Source organism: Natator depressus, chromosome 13 (assembly GCF_965152275.1).
Source record: "Natator depressus isolate rNatDep1 chromosome 13, rNatDep2.hap1, whole genome shotgun sequence".
NCBI classification, from domain to species: Eukaryota; Metazoa; Chordata; order Testudines; family Cheloniidae; genus Natator; species Natator depressus.
The window spans coordinates 26,413,851-26,427,699 of NC_134246.1; the positions used below are offsets into that span (position 1 = coordinate 26,413,851).

Consider the following 13,849-nt stretch of genomic DNA (forward strand, 5'->3'; position numbering starts at 1 on the left):
TGAGCGCAGGACCTCTCCCCGCCAGCACTCACCCGCAGCTGCATCAGACATGGGATCCTCTTCAAAAACCACTGCAAAGGACCCAGTCCCATAGAAAACCACAAAAAAGTGGTCTCACTCATTACCTCAGCGAGAATAGCCTCAGAAAAGGCAATCTCCGACTGCCAAATCTGCCCGGGTACCATCGGCACTTAGAGCCACGGACCGAGAGGCATGGGGACCGTCCGGCATCGGGATTGCCCGAGGAGGAAAAGACCCCCTGCGGTCTAGCTCGAAGGCAGGCTACCTCGGCACTGAGCAGTGCAATGGCGTCACCTGCTGCACCAATACATTGCAGCAGATCTATGGCACCGGCAGCAATCACAACGATTTCTAATCAGAGCCTGCTTCCTCCGTCGGCGCTGAGCTTCCCTGTGCCGCAGCAGTTTGTTAGCCAAGCAGACCTCTTCCTCACATCCACTCCAGGAATGCTTCTCTTTGGTATTGACAGTACCCCAGCCAGACCAGGGCCAAGCGTGACTAATACCCCTGCTGGCTCAGCCCCTCCTCTCTCCAGCTACGAGGAGGAGGAAGTGGGAGCAGGAATGTGCACCCCTTGCCATTCCTCGCCCAAACCTAGACCCTCACAACAGCAGCCAATAGCGTGGCAACCTCTGCAGTGGATGCCCTCTCCTATAGTCCTCCCGCCATATTGGGACTCATGGGCATTATACAGAACCCAGAACATGCAACAGCCCTCCAACCCATCCAGGTCCAGAACACCCAGATCACAACAATCACCTTCCCCTTCTGCCCTAACCTCCCCAGAAGCTCTCGTAGAGGAAGCAGAAGCAATTGAAGAGCCACCACGGTGGCACCATTCCCCACCAACCCACATCTCCTCTTCGTCTCCTGACGAAACAATAATGCCTCCTCCCACATCAGGCGATGACTTCAAATCCTTCCAGGAATTATTTAAACGAGTGGCTGACTCCCTCGACGTTTCCTTGGCAGAGCTGCTGGAGACTTACATATGCTGATGGATATTTTCCATGCATCTGCTGCCAAGATTGCACTGTTCATCGATGCGGCCATCATGGACCCAGCAAAAACTGTCTGGCAGATGCCAGCTGCAGCTTCTTGTAAAAGATTAGACAAGAAGTACTATGTCCAGTGATGAGCTGCCAAAAGCTGAAGAACCGGTTCCTTCACTTGCTCCGGGTCTTCGGTGGCACTTTGGCGGCGGGCCTTTCAGTGCCACCGAAGACCCAGGGCACCGCCGGGTGAGTAAAAATTAAACAGGGATTCTCAGGGGAGCCTCCCCAGCTGAGAGCTCAGGCAGGCTGGAGTTTGCCCACCCCTTTAACAACCGGTTCTAAACCGGCTTCAACATTTAACAACCGGTTCGTGCAAACTGGCTGCAGCTCACCACTGACTATGTCCCAGCTAAGGGAGCCAAGTTTTGTTCACTCACCCCACCCCTAATTCATTGGTGGTGGAGGCAGTTAATCAAAGGGGAAAGCAACAGCTGGCTAAGACCACCCCAATGATAAAGATTGGAAGCGCCTAGCCCTCTTTGGCAGGAAGGCCTGTTCCTTGGCAACCCTCCAGTTTCGCATAGCAAACTATTTTGCATTACTGTCCAAGAACACACAACATTTTTGCACAAATGACCACTTTTATTGAACATCTTCCAACAAATAAAGAACAGTATAAAGCTAACCTAACAGAAGGGCTCCCTCCTTCCCTGGACTCCGCTGACATGGCAGCCCACTCCATTGCCACATGTGTAGTCATGCGAAGGGTGTCCTGGCTCCACCTTTCAGGCTTCCCCAAGGAATTTCAGGTGACAGTCGGGGGACTTACCTTTTGAAGGTCAAAACCTGTTCGCAAAAGGCAGAGATGCAACTTTACACGCTCTCAAGGATTCCCGTGCCACATTGAAAACCCTAGGAATATATGCCCCTGGGAACAAAAAGAAACAGGGCAGATTTTATACCCAATGCTTCCGCACTACTCTGTATACCCAGCCTCAGAGCCATTATAACCAGCGCCACAAACAACATCAGACAAGATGCCGACAAGCCCCAGAGCAGTCAGCGACGTCTCAGCCATCCACTTCCAGACAAGCATTTTGAAGTGTTGGTCGAGGGCACGAGAGCCCCACCACTGCTACAGTCCCTCATAACCTCCTGCCCATTTAGGGACCACCCGACACCCTTCTACCCGGTCTGGGCAACGATTACGTCAGACAAGTGGGTTCTGGAAATTTATAGGCAAGGGCTATTCTATCCCTTTTACCTCTATCCCGCCTACCCACCCCCCTTCCCCGTCCCTCTTCAGGGACCCATCTCACAACCGTCTGTTACAGCAGGAAGTAAACCACCTCCTGCAATTAGGTGCTGTAGAACCTGTACCTGCCAAACACAGGGGGAGCAGATTTTATTCACACTACTTTCTCACCCAGAAGAAAACAGGCGGATGGAGGCCCATCTTGGACTTGCGCAAGCTAAACACAAAGCATGAAAAAATACCTCCCCTCACCCCACTCTCCTGCTGGTAATAGCTTATCTAAAGTGATCATTACCAGCAGGAGAGTAGGGTGAGGGGAGGTATTTTTTCATGCTTTGTGTGTATAAAAAGATCTTCTACGCTTTCCGCAGTATGCATCCGATGAAGTGAGCTGTAGCTCACGAAAGCTTATGCTCAAATAAATTGGTTGGTTAGTCTCTAAGGTGCCACAAGTACTCCTTTTCTTTTTGCGAATACAGACTAACACGGCTGTTACTCTGAAAACTAGGGCTACACATCAACTTTCAGAAATCCACCCTAATTCCAACCCAACAGTTGGACTTTATAGGGGCACACCTAGACTGCATCACGGCATCGTTACGACTCCCTCAACAACGCTTTGTTACCCTAATGAACTTCATTACAACGGTAAAAAACATACCACAAACATCCGCCAGAATGTGCTTACAACTCATAGTGCTCATGTCAGCCACCATGTTTATTGTGAAGCATGCGAGGCTTTGTATGAGGTGTCGACAAACCTGGCTTCGTACTGGCTATACTCCCCACAAGCATTCCATCCACAGACGACTGACAGTGCCCAGCGGGGTGAAAGACTCACTCACATGGTGGACAAAACAAACCAACGTTTGTTGGAGCGGAACATCAGCACAACATACCCCATCGGTAACTATCACCACAGATGCCTCCCTCATGGGATGGGGAGCACACTTGTCCGAGAATAGCATCCAGGGCCAGTGGTCCCTTGCAGGATCCACCCTACACATAAATCTATTGGAACTCAGGGTGGTTCGCAATGCATGCCACCGCTTTCTGCCACTGATACGCAACAAGGCTGTCCAGATCCCCACAGACAACTTGGCCACTATGTTCTACATACATTGCCAAGGCGGGGCCCGATCTTACCTGCTCTGCGCAGAAGCAGTTCACCTCTGGAAATAGTGCATCTCCAACAACATAAATCTCATTGCAGCCTACCTACCGGGAAGCCAGAATGTCTCAGCAGATGACCTAAGCAGGAACTTCTCGCAAATGCACGAATGGGAACTGGACCCAGGAATCCTGAAAACTATATTCCTCCAATGGGGTTTTCCCTCAGTAGACCTTTCTGCAACCTATCACAATGCCAAATGCCTACAGTTTTGCTCCCGGGCAGGACTTGGACACAATTCCCTGGGGGACGCCTTCCTCATGAAATGGGAAGCCCCCTTGATGTACGCCTTTCCCCCCAACTCCACTATTGAGCTGCATACTCAAGATAAAGGACAAATCCAGAGTAATTCTAATTGCACCAACATGGCCCAAAGAAACGTGGTCTCCATACCTGAATGAGATGGCTGCAAGACTGCCACAGACCCTTCCCCTTGTGCCTAACTTGCTGACCCAGGATGCCTCCGCCACTCCAACATTCCAATTCTCCATCTCAAGGCGTGGCTAATCCATGGATGACTAACCTAGAGTCATGCTGTTCCAGGGAAGTACAGGATATTTTACTGAACAGCCGACGACTCACTACATGAAAAACATACATGCATAAGTGGAAACACTTTTCTATATGGTGCAGAGACATACAAGTTACCCCACAATCAGCACCACTACCCACAATACTCAAATACATGCTGATGCTCAAAATATCTGGCCTTTCCATTAGTTCACTCAGAGTGCCCTTATCTGTATATACCACTTACCACTCTAAGGTAGATGGACTCACTGTCTTCGCCCACCCTCCTCTAACTAAACGCTTTCTCAAAGGCATACAGCATACTTATCCCACACTGAGAGACCCAACCCCTATGTGGGACCTCAGCCTTGTTCTCTGTACTCCTGTGGGCAAACGCTTCAAGCCACTAGCTACCTGCTCACTGTTACACTTATCCATGAAGGTCGCCTTCCTAGTGGCAATCACGTTAGCAAGGAGGGTGGGAGAGCTGGGTGCCCTAATGGTAAACCCACCCTATACCATATTCCTCATGGACAAGGTAATCTTACGTCCACATCCAAAATTTATACCCAAGGTTGCCTCCTTCTTTCATCTCAACCAACCCATCTACTTACCTGTATTCTTCCCAAAGCCGCATGCTGACAGCAGGGAAGTGTCCCTTCACACGCTGGATGTTCGTAGAGCGCTTGCGTTCTATATAGAAAGAACAAAGACATCCAGAAAATCATCCCAATTACTTGTATCCACAACAGAACATTTCCAAGGCCAAACCATTTCCAAACAGTGACTCTCGAAATGGATCTCTGACTGTATCCGATTATTCTATTAAAAACACGATCTAGAACCTCCTTCCGGACTTTGCACGCACTCTACCAGAGCTATATCCACATCAATAGCTTTTCTCAAAGACGTACCTATCATTGACATTTGTAAAGCAGCTACCTGGGCATCAGCCCACACATTCACCAAACATTACGCCTTAGAGCAACATTCAGCTGCTGATGCTCGCTTTGGATGTTCGGTGCTATCCACCATGCATTCAGTAACTCAGAAGCCCCTCCCCTCCAAAGAGCACTGCTCCACAGTCACCTAAAGTGGAGCACCCACAGGGATACTCCTCGAAGAAGAAGAGAAGGTTACTCACCTTGTGCAGTAACTGAGGTTCTTTGAGGTGGTTGTCCCTGTGGGTGCTCCACTATCTCCCCTCTGCTTCAGAGTTCCTTCTCTACCCCAGAGGATTGAAGAGAAACTGGGGGGCGGGGGGCTGCATGTGCTGGGTAGCCGCTTGGAGCAGCCAACCGGGGCACCGCTAGTGCAGATCTCTGACTAGAAGTGCAGGGGTGCAAAACACCTACAGTGGAGCACCCACAGGGACAACCATCTCAAAGAACCTCAGTTACTGCACACGGTGAGTAACCATCTCCTTTCTCCCAGGTGCTAGGAGAGGAGGGAGAGTGCCTAGGTCAAGCAGCCAGTTGGGATACTGTATATAGTAAAGGAAACCCCGTGCGTTCTCACTCTGCCCGTGTGAACACTCTTCGTTCCCCTGTTGTCACCTGAAGTTTTGGCACGTCTGTTGGTGCTGTGACAAGACTATTGAGAAAGGGTCCAGCCAGAGGAGCGACTGGAATGGCTCTGACAGCAGTCTTCACTCAGCCAAAGGCGGTTTGTGTTTAAAGTGAGAACTCAGTGGATAAATTGCTTTTCTGTTTTTATAACCTGTTGCACCAGCAACCGGAGCAGCTGTGAATTAGCTTAAAGGCAGCTCCTGTCAGGGGTGGCTCTTCCGGTCAGCAATTCGCATCTTTCTGCTGGGGTGCAAATTGAACAGGGCTGTCTCTCCCCGACAGGGCCGCCAGCCGAACCTCTTGGCCAGGAAGCTGGAGTCTGCGGCACTGAGCAGCTCTCCCTCCCTAGCACGCATGCTGCCTCCTCTGGGCATCTTCCCGAGCCCTGAGGAAAGCGGCCTTTTCTGTTGAGTTTTGTTTATAGCACTGGGGACACGGGAAGCAAACTCGGCTCTGTTCCGCCTCCTCTACAAGTGGATCCCCTTCTCTCTGGGTTTTGTGGCAGTGATTCGTCTTTTACCCTGGGAAACCTGTGACTCCTGACCCCCTTGGTGCACAGGGCATGTTGTTTATTCACCACTGGAGAGAAAGTGGGGAGGTTACATTTTTTTATTCTTTTTTTTTAGCATTTTTGAAAACGTAAACTGAAGTGTTCTTCTGCATAGATTTGGCCAGTTTTTTTGTTTCAGCAAATGCTTCTAATAAATAAACTGAAAATTGTTTTCAAATGGGCCAGGGAAAGCCACTCAGCTGATACAACGGCCCCCTCGCCTGCTGTCACTTCCAAGCCTGTTCACTGCTTATCGAACCTGTTCCTGTGTCTCTGCAGTGACTGTCTCCTTCCACTGCCCAGGTGCTCTTACTGTGGAAAAATGCTTCCTGAATACCCTAGCTGAACTCTTGATTAGAGGAGGAGGGCAGCATGGTCTGGTGGGTAGGGCGCCAGAGACTGGGGTCCTATTCCTGGCTCTGCAACTGACCTGTGGGGTGACAGCCGAGGGCAAGTCACTTCACCTCCCCATTTGTAAAATGTGGAGAGGATACTGGTCTCTCAAAGAAGAGCTAAGTATAATCCAAGTGATTTGCTTCTGGTTCTCTCGTCTTCAGATGGGAACGTAGGGACTTACAAACTGCTGCCTTACTCTTCTACATTATATGCACGTCAGGATCAAGGCAATTCAGGGCCCCAGGCGTGCCACAACAGGGGGTCCCCTAGGACTCCACTTTGTGGCCCCACCCCCATGCCCTGGCTTTGCGCCTGCCTGGAATAGCCTCAGCAGAAAGGACCCCTTCTGTCCAGGACTCCTTTCCCTCCCAGAGAGGCAGGGGTGGTGACATGGGGCCCTTTGATGCCCCCCAGGAGCAGCAGAAGGGGCACCCTCCCCTCATGAATAGCAAGGGTGGCAGAAGGGTTTCCCTTTCCCTCTGTGGACAAGCTGGGGTGGTGGCAGCAAGGGGGAAAGAGAGAGTCTCTAGAGGGGGTGTATTTGGTGTGTAGGGCAGGCTGGGTCCTCTGCACTGTTTTACCTTCTGCCATACACACAGCTCTTTGCTGTGATAGGGTGGGTGAGGTCCTTAGAACAGTGGGTCATGGAGCTAACACCCCACTGAGAGGCACAGGACATTTCACCCCTTTCAGAGCTACTTTTTCAGGCTCTTCACAGGCCCAGGCAGGCAGGTCATGTTTTCATGCTGTTCTCCACAGCCTGTAAGATAGAAACTTCCTTTTTATAGTGGAAGCTTAGATTCAGGCCTCATTGCAGGACTCTTCCAGGAGCTGGGGCCCGAGGCATGGGCCTGTGCTTATGATTTAATGCCGCCCTAGCTACGAAGTTATCTACTTCAGTCTCTCCGGATGCTTTATCTGCCAGTTCTTATCATTATTTGGGTTTGCTCCAGCTTTGCTGTATTCTTCCTAACTGCAGGGACCAGAACACAGTTCCATGAGTAATCGCACCAGAGCTATGCACAATGGCATCGCTACCTCTCCAGCTATGCATGTGAACACTGATAGCAGCGTTTGCTTTTTGTAATAGATTCATGCTGCAAACTAGTTTCTTCTAAATCTGCTGCTTATCAAGCAGAGGTCTCTGTTTCGTGTCTGGGCTGCTTACTTCTCCTTTAATTGGTATTGATTTTTATTTGACTACCTATAGCCTACTATGCTCCTCACTCAAGGATCGTGCTTCATCTTGGTTCTGGGGGGGGGGGGGGGTGTATACGGACTCCTTTCTCTGGGGAAAATCTAGATCTGAATGAAGGTCCATAAAATGTACCACTTGATCTTTTTCTCCATTGCCTATCCCTGCTTTTATTGATCACTCTGTTCCTTGTTTGTTCACTACTTCGATAGTCGCCACATAGTTTTCATCTATTATTCCTGAATTCAGAATTCCTTTGTTATGTGATATTAACCGTCTCATGGAAATGGAAATATGGTTATCTTACAATGGACACTTTCCTCATCAGCTGGGGCTCTCAGTGGTTGGTATTACAGTTTGCACATGGCAGTGCATGAAACAATGTTGATGTCACATCCAGCTTCGTTACAAGTGGAGTTTCACTGTGGCTGAGTTCACGAAGTGTGTTAGTCTGTATCACTCTGTTCCTTTTTAGACTAAAATAGGGTAATTGCTTCCAGGAACATGCCAAGCAAATCTGTTTTTCAAAACTAACAATTGGTGCTCGGATGCATTTCTTCCATATGTTCTGATAAACCCCTTACTTTATGGCTTGGTGCTTTGCACAGGTTATACATCTGGCTGATTAGCACGATGATTCCTTGTTCTTCCTTCAAAACAGGACTTCTTTATACATTGATCAAATAGCTCTCGTCGCCCATGATTTATTTTCAGTCTGTGCGTTCCTCTGATATTCAGGTGCATTTTATCCAGACTGTAACTTGCTATGGATTTTTTTTGTTTTTGGTTTTTTTTGTTTTCTTTCATCTTTGATATTGCCATTTGTTCCTCATCTCCCTGATTACAGCCACAAGCATCTCTACAGAAGGTTTTTTCTTCAGTGCAAATTCTGAAGCCATCTGCAGCACTGGTGCCATTACCTTCTCACCTTCTAAATCTTTTAGCATTCCTGTCTTCTTCACTAACTTTCCTTTTGCAGTTTTTTAGATCTTTATTTCCTGTGACCCTCTTACACAGCATTGTCACTTCGCGCCCTTGGCTCCCTTACATTCTTTGGTGATCTGTTCATCTCTACTTTTCAAGCCCTCTTCCACTTCCTATATATTTTTCTCCTCCATTTTTCTAACAGGAATGCAGGTATTTTAAATCTTCCTTGAACAGATGTTGTTAGTAGCATTCATTACAGGAGACGATATATGGCCTAACCAGTCGAAGGAACCCCAGAGCACAAATATATAGCCCAAATATGGGTGTTGCACAAATAGATTGCAAAAGACTTTTTTTTGTGGAGTGGGCTTCTTCATTTTCTTTCTTTTCTTTTTTTTTTTTTTTCAAATGCTTTATGAAAATAGCATTTTTCTAAAAGGGCGGCTCATTACTGTAGCCCTTTTTGTGCTGGAGATTTGGGGATAAATACTGAACCACTTGGGTGTGTTTGACACCCTGCATTGGAACCACCTCTGGAATAAAATGCACCAAGGGCTTACTTCACTAAGAACGCATATTGAGCTTAGCTTCCTTGCAGTAGCTTAGCTCTCTTTTCCCTAGTGAAGGCACAGTTTTATACCTTCCAGGGTCTACATCAAGTTGCCTAACCTTCATGTATGTTCCTAATCTACACGTACCCAAACTGGATTGCCTGTTAAGTCTCCGTTCGTCTTCAAGTGATTGCTCATGTCCATTCCAATAGGTGTGCGCATGCACCGTGTGCACAGTCGTCGGACGGTTTTACTCTAGCGGTACCTGTTGGGTCGGCTGTGGAGCCCCCGGGACTGGCACCTTTATGGCGGTGTGTATAGGTCCTTGCCAACCCGCTGCCTGCTCATTTCCTTCTTCCTGCCAGTGATGGTCATCGGAGCAACCGGTCTCTTGCTTTGCAAGTGTTTTCTAGCATTTTTCTGTGTATATAGTTATTACTTTTCACTAGATCATTAGACAGTTTTATTAGTTAGTACATTTAAGTTGGGGGGTTCCCCCTGCGATATTTTCCCCCGTCACTGGGGCATGCCGCAGCCCCAGGGATTTAAGCCATGCGAGAGGTGCGGTAAGCCTATGCCCAAACGGGAGCCGCATGTTGCTTGTCTGGAGTGCTTAGGAGAGGCCATTTGCGAGACAAGTGCACCACTTGCAGAGGATTCAAGCCCAGAACTATCGCCTCAAGCTCCTTTTAATGGAGTCTGTGCTTCGACCCCAACCGGCTCAAGAGTCTGCACCGGCAGCCTCAGTGCATAACGCACCGGCCTCGGTGCGGGACACTTTGGCACCAAGGAAGGACTCGCATAAGGAGCATCGACACCGCTCCCCTGCGCGGAAGGCCGGCTCATCGGTGCAGTACTGTTCACAATCCCCAGTGCGGCACAAAAAGAAGAAGGCAGAGCAGGGCTGCTTCCCTGCCAAGAATAGTAGGCAGGACTCCAGCGTGGTGCATCCCACGTGGCCCTCCCCATGCTCCCGGACCTCATCACGTAGGATCACGGCAGACTACAGCACCCCAACCTGGAGTGTCTCCACCTCATGGCATGGAAACTCCATGGCTAAACCTGCTTGAACTGCAGTGTTCGGACTCTGTTAGGAAAGTTCTCTTGGGAAGCAGGAAACCCTCCACTTGCACAACGTACCTGGCGAAGTGGAAGTGCTTCTCCTTTTGGTCCCCACAGAAAGGTACAACCCCACCCCCACCCCCAGCAGCAAGTTTCTTTTTCCCTTGTGCTAGACAACCTCTTTTACCTGAAGCAACCAGGGCTGGCTATATCTTCTATTAAGGTGCACCTGACGGCAATCTTGGCCTTCAACCCGGGCGTGGGGGCAGGTCAGTCTTTGGCAATCCCATGGTGGGCTGGTTCCTTAAGGGTTTAGATAGGCTTTATCCCCAGGTGAGACAGTCTGTTCCCCAGTGGGATCTTAACCTGGTTCTTTACAGATTTATGGGCCCCCCCTTTTGAGACACTGGTGACCTGCCCCTTATCCTACCTCTCCTGGAAGATGGCTTTTCTGGTGGCCATAACCTTGGCCAAAAGGGTCTCCGAGCTCAGAGCACTTACTTCCGAGCCCCCCTACGTGGTCTTTTACAAAGATACGGTGCAGCTACGCCCACACCCGGGATTCCTACCTAAGCTAGTTTCGCATTTTCATGTGGATCAGGACATATTTCTACCAGTATTCTTTCCTAAGCCTCATGCCAGCAACAAAGAGCAAGCACTCCATTCCCTTGACGTCAGGCATGCCCTAGCCTTCTATATTGAATGCACTAAGCTGTTTTGTATGTCACCACAGCTCTTTTTTGTAATTGCCAAGAGGATTAAAGGGCTCCCCATCTTGACGCAGTGTATTTCGTCATGGATCACGTCCTGCATCAGAACCTGCTACAACCGAGCTAAAATTCCAGCCCCGCCATTAACAGCGCATTCCACAAGAGCCCAGGCGTCATCTGCTGCATTCCTTGCACAGGTCCCTATCCAAGACATATGCAAGGCAGCAACGTGGTCTTCCATCCACACCTTTACATTGCACTATGCCATCACCCAACAGGCGAGGGACAATGCGGCCTTTGGCAGGGCAGTATTGCAATCAGCAACTCGGTGAACTCCGACCCCTTCTCCGTTGAAATTGCTTGGGAGTCACCTATTGGAATGGACATGAGCAATCACTCAAAGAAAAGACGGTTACCTACCTTTCGTAACGGCTGTTCTTCGAGATGTGTTGCGCATATCCAGTCCAAATCCCACCCGCCTCCCCTCTGTCGGAGTATTCGGGTAAGAAGGAACTGAGCAGGCCGCAGGTCAGAAGGGACCTATATACACCACCATAAAGGCGCCACTCCAGGGGGCTCCGCAGCTGATCCAACGGGTACTGCTAGGGTAAAAACCTTCCAACGATCATGCATGCGGCACGCACGCACCTATTGGATTGGACATGAGCAACGCATCTCTAAGAACAACCGTTATGAAAGGCAGGTAACAGTCTTTTCTTTGGGGAACTCTTCTGTAAGTCTTATGGCTTATCTAAAATCTCCCTGTTGGACAATATAGTACCCTGTTGAGATACTGTTAGGGCCAGGGGAAGAGAGGCTGGCAGCATGGTTGACTTTACCAGCCTAACTTTTCTTCTGTCCACCACAACGAGGCCGGATACTTTTTTTGTTTTTGCTTTTAGCTGACTAGCTTGCTCCCTGCTCTTGAGCTAATGCATGGAGATTACATTGGGTACAAAAATGTACAGTCCAGGAAAGGCTGCCACAAGTTAATCTCTTGCCTCATCCTTGGACTTTAGATTGACTGAGCCAGGTGATGTGGGGGAAGCTGTAGCTGAATGATTTCGTTACTGACTGCTCAGGTGTAAAGAGATCACTGTACTCAGGACAAAGGGGGGGACCTGGGAAGAGCAGGACCATCTCATTCTCACTCCTCTGTAGATCCTGTTACATTTAACCCTTGGGGTTGGCGGTTGGGCCTCCCTGGTGTGATGGCCACCAGTGGGCACCACTTCATGGACTCCACCAGCCTTCAGCACTGGACTGAACCTCCGAGCTTAACATTTTCTTGTTGTCTTTCAGCTGGATGAAGCCGTGGCGGCCGCTCATCTGGATAAACTGTGCGTGAAGCTGACAAAACTGAGTGACAAGCAGGCCAAGTACCTGGGATTGCCGAAAGAAGGGCCCTTCAAGCCAGACCACTACAGATACTGAGCCGCCGGCGCTACCCAAAGAACAGTGTGCAGGGATAAAAATCTTCCAAAGCTCTTGCCTGTGTGCTGGGATTCTGAGAACAAGCCGTTCCCCTTCCCCCTCTCACCACACACCCATGCTCTTAAACAGACATGGAGACTCTCTAGTACAGGCATCATCCTCTCTCTCTTTGAACCAGCTATTTAGCTAATGCATTCGTCTAGCAGATCCCATACACACCCTTATTGCCTTGTAATGTGAGGGGGGCTGGGTCAGGAGTTCTAAAACAGGGCTCCTGGTCCTTCAAATATGCACTGCTAGTACCCTGCAGTCTGGATATGGGAACAGGCTTAACCAATAATAGCGAGGGTTAAGTGGTGACTTGTACCAGAGACAGTCCCCTCATTCTGTGCAGTAGTTCATGAAAGTTGGATGGCGGAGACAAATATCCTGTGAGTCCTGGGGCATTCCACAGCACGCTGTGTCCACTGAGGTTAGCATGCCGCTTCTTGGTTCGCTTACCCTAGGAGCAGCCTACCTACTTAATCAAAGATGTTAGTCCGGGAGTTGATTTCCTGGGTCTAGTCCAGCTGCTTCCATCCCTCTACATTCAGCCTTCCTCATAATTCTAGAGGGGCATGGGTAACTCAGCAGCCTGTTCATTTCTGATGTGATTGGCTGTCAAAGGGGTGGGTGGAGGGGAGGATATTTGGTTCTCTGAAACCCCCAGCAGTGTGCTCCTGCCCTGATTTGGTTTTGTTAAGTGGTGAGGTCTGCTGCATCTTGTGCCGCTCATGGTGTCTTAAAGCGCTTTTATTAAAAACCCACAACTGTGGTCTGATATCGTTCTGGTCCATGTGTCGCGGGAGGGAGAGGTCTCTGTTTCTGGGCCGTGGCTGCGTCTGTTTTGTCCGTTTGCACTGCCTCACACAGCCCTCACAAACCACTCTTTCTGTAGAACACTCGCGGTTTGGCTCCAGGAGCTGACACCTCGTCCTGTTGTAGGAAAGGCTGTCTGCTCCTGCAGCTGGCTCCGCTGATTCACAGCGGGAAAGCTGCTTGCTAGAAGGGCAGCTGGAGCTGAGAGGATAATAAATAACTTTTAATCTTCTCATTACGAGTGCTTCATTGTGATTGTTCCACATTTATATTCCTACACAGTGTGTATATATAACATATTCCTTCCCTAAATCCAAGGAAAGGAAGGTAGAGCCTAAATAAACTGTAACAAACCAAGCTCAAAATGCTAGGGTTATCTACTCTTAAAATCACTAACTCCTAGCTCACGAAGGTGCTGGAGAGAGAAACCTACATCAGCCCTACAGCACAGTGCCTTCCTGGGGAAGGAATATCCACCAAACAAACGTGGAGAGGTTGGATTCCTATGCGTAATCTCAACTCCTATTCTGCTTAGGGGCCAAATGTGGAACAGAGCCTCAAAACCAAGATCGCCATGGGCAGGATTCATTTCTTGCATGAGGTTCTGCAACTTTGTGAATCTGCAAGTTACAGTAGTAGGAAACAA

General features: G+C 49.3%; 1 protein-coding gene across 1 annotated transcript in view; it reads left to right on the forward strand.

Annotated features, from left to right (window-relative positions):
* The window catches only part of AHCY (adenosylhomocysteinase), a 53,808-nt gene extending 40,643 nt beyond the window's left edge, over positions 1-13,165 (forward strand). The window contains exon 10 of the mRNA XM_074970292.1: positions 12,214-13,165. Within this exon, the coding sequence (XP_074826393.1) occupies positions 12,214-12,345 (132 nt within the window). The 3' untranslated portion in view covers positions 12,346-13,165. The remainder of the gene's footprint in view (positions 1-12,213) is intronic.
* The last annotated feature ends 684 nt before the right edge of the window (positions 13,166-13,849 follow it).